This window comes from Megascapheus bottae, chromosome 8 (assembly GCF_031878675.1).
Source record: "Megascapheus bottae isolate mThoBot1 chromosome 8, mThoBot2.hap1, whole genome shotgun sequence".
Lineage (NCBI taxonomy): Eukaryota > Metazoa > Chordata > Mammalia > Rodentia > Geomyidae > Megascapheus > Megascapheus bottae.
Window position 1 is genome coordinate 56,905,294 of NC_143516.1, and position 8,595 is coordinate 56,913,888.

Genomic DNA, 8,595 nt, shown 5'->3' on the forward strand with positions numbered 1-8,595 from the left:
AAGGTATAACTTACATTAGGTTTTCTTTTAGTGTTTTACTTTTCTTTTTTTTTTTTAAATAAAATCAGTTTGTGGGAGAAACATGGGGTTTTTAAACCTCAATCAAGCCATTTCTCTTCTTCCCCTAAAAAAGGGCGAACAGAAAGTTAAGCCAAAAACTCAACTGGGAGCAAATGAAAAGCCAAGCAAAAGAAAGGTTAATAGTTAACATTAGTCATACAAATTATATTAAAGCTTTTCTTTGTTAATGTTATCATTATGTATGTGCACACAATTCATTTAAAATGATTTATCTAATTGATTCCTTTTGTTACCTGGCTAGCAGGGAAAAGGGGTCGAGGCCGGTCCTGACCTGTTACAATGAAGACTGACTTGCTATGTGGGATTACACCAGAAGCTTGCAGTGGAGTAATGGTAAGGAAATCAAGCAACCTTAAATATCTCGGCTGTATAGGAGCATATTCTATTGCAGAAGACCTTCCTGTGAAGATCATGGAATCAAATACGGGACATTGAACTAATACTTGGACTTTGATATGAATTTCTTTAACAATTTTCTCTGCAGTGCAAGTTATTAAACTAAAGCTACTCTATTTTCCAAATGTGTTCCAACAGAAATCCTTCATAACTTCTAGCATGGTATCTTAATAAAGAATAAAGTTCTTCTCTTTAAAAAATCTGCTCTAAGTAGATTTTTCCCCTGTTTTTTTTAAATTAAGGATCCCAGCAGTGGTATTCTGAAATATTCTCTTGAATTTGTGCATTTAAATTTTATTGCAGTGGTATAGATGAATGCCACTGTTGGTATCCTTAAATTTTATTTCTGCTCACCAAGGTTAATCATGATTGTCTATATCTTTTTTATAGTAATCACTTTTGAATTGTGTTCAGATATGCAGTTTCAGGTGTAATCATCAGAGCTGGTTAGTCAGGCATTCCAGATAGTGGTTCTTTTCAGAACCTTTTTTAAAGGGTTGGTTAACTACCTCAGTAGCAGAGGATTGAACTATACCCTGTCTGTACTGTACATAGAAATTCTTTGTAGATAAAAGCAAGGCTTGTTAAATATGATATGAGGGTAAGATTTTAATATACCAAATGTAACATTCTTAGTTGCCTTTAGTTTCAGAGGCTTGTAAGACTTCCTCATGACCATCATAACAGGCCTTGCTTTTGTCGTATTTTGTGGCTGAAAAAGCAGCCTTGCTTCTTCAGATATTGTAGTTATTTGGATGTATAATAGTTTAGCAAGATGTTACTTTTGTAAGACATCAGATGTTCAAAAAAAAAGTGCATCCGAACTTGTACTAAATACTGCAGTGTCCCTTTATAAAAAGTCAGACTAAAACTGACAATTGTACAGCAAAGCCTGACATTTGGATATTTTGAAGTTTTTCATAAATCATAGAATTTAGTATATGGCTGTAGTTTAGCTTTTTAGGTAAAAGGTATGTTTCATTAGTGCATTTCTTACTGCTGTTCACTGTAAAAATGTGAATCAGCTTTCCATTTCTTACGCAGGTCATGATAACTTGTAGAGTAGAGTACAATCATTTGTGCTATGTTTTTAATTTTCTAAAGCACCTTGATGACAGTGAGTGTTCAGTGGTGAAGCATCCTCTATTGAATCACCCTCAAAAATTTTTTGCCAAGTCCTAAGTTGATAGCTTAAAGTCAAAAAGTAAATTTATAGTTTAATTAGGACTTGGTGTAAAGAAATCCCTTTACCCCTTTTCCCAAAGGGATACTGCAGTTATATCACATACCCAATAGGCACCACAATGAAGATCAGAGCTTATACTTAATTAAGGTTTTATACACACCAGTTCCCCAGTAAATGCAAATTTAACAAGAAAATTAGACATGTCATATGTTCAAAATGCTCATGGCAAACAATCATTTTGCATTCCTGCAAATAAAATTGTTTTATACTGTAAGCTGGAGGCGAGTGTAACTTATTTTTGTAATAAAGTTTTTATTTTTTTTATGTGTCATTAATATAAATGTGTGTTAGAATAGAAAACTTCTGGTTTAAAAACTTAGAATTGCACACATTTCAGTATGTTTATTTGTACTTCCATAATTTAGAGTAGTGGTTGCCAATAGCCTGTATGTTTCACATTGTTTTTTTGTTTTTTGTTTTTTTTTTTCTTTTTTTTCCTCTTATTTTGATTTTGGTTTTTGTTACCTTAATAAACCATTTTAGTATGTTGTATGTCAGTTACTGGGATAGCTGGGACATAGAGTGTAATTTAAAATTTGTCAATAAGTATTCATTGGAATATATGTAAATGTGCCTTGCCGGTTATTGAAACTTACCTACAAATGAGTATGGGGTGACAAAATCTTGTTCCTGGTGCTTAATGAAACTTTCTGCCACTGATTTTATATATTACCCTGTGCTTTTTTTAAAGTACATCTCTCAAATCTTAGTGTAAGTTTGAGGGCTACACAAAACACTTACATTTCATTTTTAACATAATAGTTATGATAGGGTTGTGGAAAGTGGGTAAACTAAATGTAGCCTTCAGTAGAATTGAATCTCAGTGTAATCCTTGGTGCTGGCATTTATTTCCCAGGTCCAAGGAGTTAAATGATCCCATCTAAGAGGTCATTGCCATTCCTATTGGCACTTAACTGTCATATCATTTTTAAGGGACACTGTCAAGGTGTTTAAGTTAATTCTCAGAATTATTTGTTGGGATTTTTAGGACAGGTTTGTTTGACTTAAAGTAAGAATTGCATTGTTAAAAGTTGGAAAATGAACACTTTTGTGAATTCACAAATGTGTTCTTTAAGGAAATTGCTCTGGCTTTCAAAAACCATTTGGCATTCTTAGTTTGGTGATATGGGAGGGAAAACTGATATAAAGAAATTGGAGTCTTGATAGGGTGATAAGTAGGATAACAGTGGAGATGAATTATATACACACTCAAGTGAAATTACTTGACAGTGTTCATTTGAATAACTTTGAATTCAAGCCATTATGATTACTTTAAAAATTAAATATCATTTGCACTGTTCTGATAATGGGTGCAGTTTTTGAGCAATATAATCAGAGCTAAATATGCATGTAGTGATTAGTAATGTGAACAATTAAGTTCTGAGAAGAAATACTAACTTTGGTATTTTCAAACTTAAATTTCTGTAGTAAAATCAGTATCAAACTTAATCAGACATCAAGGAAAACAGGCAATGCATATAAACATAATTTTGAATGTTTGTGGCCTATAAAGCAATAATGCAATTTATATGGAATGTCATGGGATATAAGAAATGGAAATGCTAAAATAACTAATTCAGTAAAAATGTCAACGTGTTAAAAGGGGGAATGTTAACTATTAATAGGTAATTGCTATTTGTGATTTGTTTTATGGGTTCTTGGCTTTGACAGCTTCAAAGAATGGACAGATGACAACTTAAAGGAATTTTGTATATATTGTCAAGGAAAGGGTCTTAATACCAACAGTCAAGTCCCTTTCTTGGGGTGAAAAGTGTATCCTTAAAGCATTCTGATTGTTAAAAGGAAAGTTATCTAACCGAAACAGACGCAAGATTTTGTTTCTGCAGACTACATGGCAACTGAAAGTGACCATAAGTTTAGTTTCATCAGTTTTTAGAAAGTTGTTGTGAGAGAATTGTTAGTTGTATTCCCCCAAGCATGCTTTTTTGGTAGAAGATTTTTAGTCATTGCAACCAATTTACATGTTCAAAAATAGAAAATTGAGCACAAAACGTTCGTTGCACACTCATGATGACACTTATGTAGCATCATGGGAATTTTTTCCCTCAGATTACTGCTAATCTGACAGCAAAATACAAACATTTTTCTCATAAAATAGGAATAACAAATAAATTGATGGAGTGATTTGATTTGTTCATTTGTACATTAGATACTTAAATCACAAACAAAATTACCCAGGCAAAATTGACCGCTTCCAGCACAGCTTTTTTGACTGCTTAACCAACACTTAATCAAAAAACAGCAAAGTATTGCCATATTAATACAAAATACAACAATTTTTACATTATGGGGAGAAATAGAAGGGCTTCTTGCATTGAAAGGAAGCTAACCCCTAGAGTAAGTGATTGCTCAGGTTCTTACAACTTCCCAAGAATACCCAGTATAATTTTTCTCACCAGTGGGTATACAGTTAATGAGCAATTCACAAAACAATACTTAAACAGACTTGGGTGATCTACAAGGTGTAGTAGTTTTTTCAGTAATCATACCACTCAATGGGGCATGCCACTATTTAAGATTATGATTATGAACCTTTGCTCATAATTTTAACTGGGCAAATGAGTAGATGGACTTTTGAGGTCTGTCACTTTTTAAAAGTTCTTAAGACATTGATTACATTAACACCACAGTCTGCCTTCGAAGGGTAATGTACCTAAAGTATTTTTCTGGACCAGAAGCATCCAGTTGGTAAAATAACTTTTTTTGCAAATACAAATCAGTATTATTACTAACACTCTGGGTCAAAGATAGGTTTTTAATATTAGCAGTAGTCTGATAAACATGTAGAAGTCTGGCATTGAGAAACAAAAGCTTGTACCTGACTAGAATTTTCATTTAAAAAAATAGCTGTTTATTTAAATTCTTTTACCTTTGTCCATAGGGTTTATATTTATTTTATTCCTTTCATCTCACTGAGAAGTGTCTGCAGGCCTTTTGATTTGGATTAGATGTGTGAAGTACTGTCGTTAGCCAAAAACCTCAAATTACTTGGTTTTTTTGTTTTTTGTTTTTGTTTTTTTCCTTCAAAGTAGTGGGTTTGTGCTTGTTTGGAGATCAGTTTAAAAACTCTGTACTATCTGTACTGCCTCTGATGTTAAGATTTTATGTATAGCATAAGGAAGCTAGCTCTGACTATATTTTCCTAAGAATAAAGACCTATTTTTGTAGCATGTCTTAGGATCTCCAGGAGTCCAAGAATTATTGTGAGTGTCCTCCATTTCATCATCATTCACTGAACAACTTTTAAAGAGACACTTGGGATCTTGTGAGACTTACCATGTTTGGCCATTCATATTCAAACATTAAAATAACCAGATAATGATAAAAACAAATTCCCCAGGATACTCCCAATTGCAAGCACGTGATGGAAGATGTATAGAATAAATCAGCTGGGCTGGTCTTTAAGTTAATTGATGGAAGTACTATGTAGTTAACCCCCATGCCCTTGGTTACACAAACTTAATATTTTAGTGTACTTTTCTGGGAACATGTTTCACAATGCTGTAGTGTTCTTCCATTCTCTGGTTTCTTTTTGGCAAATAAAATTTCCTTGAAGATTTGGAAATGAGAGTGAGGTTGCAAATATCTTAGGAGAAGGGAAGAAACAAATGGCCTGCTTTAATAAAATGCAGCTATATAATTGCAAATATGGCTAGGAAAGAACTCTGTTAACTGAAGTCTACTAAGTGGATCACACCCGTAATCCTCCCTTCTCTGGAGTCTTGAGATCTGAGGATTGCAATTTGAAGCCAGCTCAGGAATGTCTGAGACTCCTCTCCAAAAACAAATCAGAAAAAGTGGCACTGGTTCAAGTGGTAGAGCTCTTGATCACAAAAAGGCTCAGGGACAGCTTCCAGGCCCAGGAATTCAAGTCCCAGGATTGGCAAAAGAAAAAGGTCACAAGGAAATGGTACTGTGGCTCAAGGGGTAGGGTGATAGCCTTGAGCTGAGACAACACCCAGAGTTGAAGTCCCACAACTGACCAAAAAAAAAAAAAAAACCAAACAAGAAAAAGGTAAAAAGTATTAGTGAAAAGTTTAATTATTCCAGAAGTCATGGAAATTTGATTAAGGCCGGTGTGGAAATAATAATAAACTAATTATCTGGAAGTATTAGCACTTTCTAAATTGGGTAAGCAATAAATATAGATTGAACAATGAAATTGTTTTGGAATGAAATGATGATTTTCCCCTTCTTTTGGAGGGGGGTGAGTGGGGATTGTGGGGCTTGAACTTGGGGCCTGTGTACTGATCCTATGCAGTTTTACCTCTTAGAGCTGTAGCATTACTGGCCTTTTCTCTGATTCATTGGAGATGAGAATCACAGGTTGTCCTGTTCAGGCTGGCTTTTGAATTGGAATGCTCAGATTTCAGCCTTCTGAGTAGGATTACCACATGAAGCACCAAGCACCCTGCTTATTTTCCTCTTTTAAAAAAGATGCTTGGGAGGCCAAGAGTTTGGCCTAGTAGTAAGAGTGCTTGCTTAGCAAGCATGAAGAACTGTGTTCAATTCCTTGGTACCACATACATAGAAAAAGCCAGAAGTTGTGCTGTGACTCAAGTGGCAGACCTTTAGTCTTGAAAAAACCCAAGGATAGTGCCCAGGCCTTGAGTCTGAGTTCAAGCCCCAGGACTGGCAAAAAAAAAAAAAGTTAGTGGGGGCCAGGAGTTTTGGCCTAGTGGTAGTCTATGATATTCACGAATTGTCTTGTTTTTATACCCTCAGCTATATTAACATTTAAAATGGAGAGAATTTCCATCTGTTAACAATGTCTAGAGCTAGGTTTTTCTTCAGGCAAAACAAGCATTTATTGCACATAAGCCATTGCTACAAAGTAAAGAGTATATACCTGCAATTGTTGACAATATAAAATTGTAAGAGTTTTGATGATCATGATGTGACAAGATCAGGTCTCTTAAGAGCAGATACTTACAGGTCAGACTCATACCAATAAATCATGTCTTGTAGCATGGTTCATTTAATGCTCTTAACTTTGAATGACATCATATTTGAGTAAGTATAGGATTTAAGTTACATACTGTATCTTTTGAGTGCAAATTTTACAAAAGCTAAATATACGGACATGACTAAACTCACAGACTTTTTTTTTTTTTTGATGATGGCTGCTGTCTGGGCCTGGATACTGTCTATGCTCAAGGCTAGCATTCTGCCACTTGAGCCACAGCTCAATTGGAGATAAGAATCATGAACTTAACCAACTTGGTGGCTTTGAACTGTAATTCTCAGATCTCAGAGTTTAATACTTAGGAAACAGGGAATATGTTCATCATAAAAGTTAGCAAATTGAACTTCCAGATTCTGTAGTTAATAGAACTTAGTAATGTAGTTTTGACAGATTTAGTTCAGATTTCTTTCCCTTTGAGACTTTTTTTTTTTTTCTGCCAGTCCTGGGCTTGAGCTTAGGGTCTGAGCACTGTCCTTGGACTTTCTCAAGGCTAGAGCTCTGCCACTTGAGCCTCAGCACCACTTCTGGCTTTTTTTTCCCCTAAGTATGTGGTACCGAGGAATCAAACCCGAGTCTTCATGCATGGTAGGCAAGCACTTAACCACTAGGCCAAACTCCCTGTCCTCGGACTTTCTTAAGGCTAGAGCTCTACCACTTGAGCCTCAGCAGCACTCCGGCTTTTTTGTATGTATGTGGTACCAAGGAATCGAACCCGGACCCTTGTGCGTGCTAGGCAAGCACTTTAACCACTAGGCCAAACTTCCAGCCCTTCTTTCCCTTTGAAATGGTAAAATTCACCAGAAACATTTTCAGAAATTGAATTCTTAGAAATCTTTCACTAAGGATAAGTGCAATTCTCAGACCACCCTGCCCATTTATACATTGAATTAGTAGACACAGGTATTTAAACACCTTTGTTTCTGAGTATTTTAAGTTGGACATTTAAAATGGGCATAATAGGGCTGAGAATTTGGCCTAGTGGTAGTGCTTGCATAGCATGCACGAAGACCCAGGTTTGATACCTTGGTACCACATACATAGAAAAAAAGCCAGAAGTGGTGCTGTGGCTCAAGTGGTAGAGCTCTAACCTTCGGAAAACCCAAGGACAAGAGCTCAGGCCCTGAGCCCAAGCCCAGAACTGCCGGGGGGGGGGGCGTAATAAAAGGCAAATATAGTCACTTAGTTTCTATGACAATGTCTGTATTTTCATGATTTTAGACTTTATATTTTGCCTTTGTAGAATGGAAGCTCCTTGAGGGCAGGGAAATATTAATGGTGCCAGACAGCAGTTAAAATACAATAAAAAGTGCTGGTGAGTCACACTTGTAATCCTAACTACTCAGGAGGCTGAGATCTGAGGATGTTTCAAAGCCATCTGTGGCAGGCAGTCAAGTCTTTGAGACACTTAGCTCCAACTAACAACCAGAAGATGAGAACTGGAGCTGTGGTTCAAAGTTGTAGAGCAGTATTCTTGAGCTGAAAAAGTCAGGGACAGCACCCATGTCCTGAGCTCAAGTCTCCTGACCAACCAACAACAACATGTCTCAAATCCTATCTGGTTTGGTAGCAATACAGTTAACAGGCTTTATTGATACACAAATTGAAAGGACTAAGGTACTTTGAACTATGTAATTTGCAACATAAAAACCTTTAATTGGCCTTGGTTCAAAACCAGCCCCTGCACTAAAGAATGTGAGACTCTTAACCTCCAATTTACTAGAAAAAGGGGAGTGGGGCTAAGGCTCAAGGGGTCGGGGAGTAGCCTTGAGCTGAAGAGTTCAGGAGCAATGCCCAGGCCCAGAGATAGGGTAGTAGCCTTGAGCTGAAGAGCCCAGGAACAGCAACCAGGCCCAGAGTTCAAGCCCAATTACCCACAAAAACGAAA

General features: G+C 36.2%; 1 protein-coding gene across 6 annotated transcripts in view; it reads left to right on the forward strand.

Annotated features, from left to right (window-relative positions):
• Syncrip (synaptotagmin binding cytoplasmic RNA interacting protein) overlaps nt 1-4,916 on the forward strand; it is a 40,277-nt gene extending 35,361 nt beyond the window's left edge. For 4 of the 6 annotated variants that reach the window (XM_090338478.1, XM_090338479.1, XM_090338473.1 and 1 more), the window contains one exon: nt 323-4,916. Coding sequence is in view for 4 of the 6 variants with exons in the window: in XM_090338476.1 (XP_090194602.1) it covers nt 323-364 (42 nt within the window). In the remaining 2 variants the exon portion in view is untranslated. The remainder of the gene's footprint in view (nt 1-322) is intronic. The other 2 variants (XM_090338475.1, XM_090338477.1) reach the window with 1 other exon arrangement.
• Nucleotides 4,917-8,595: the final 3,679 nt, after the last annotated feature.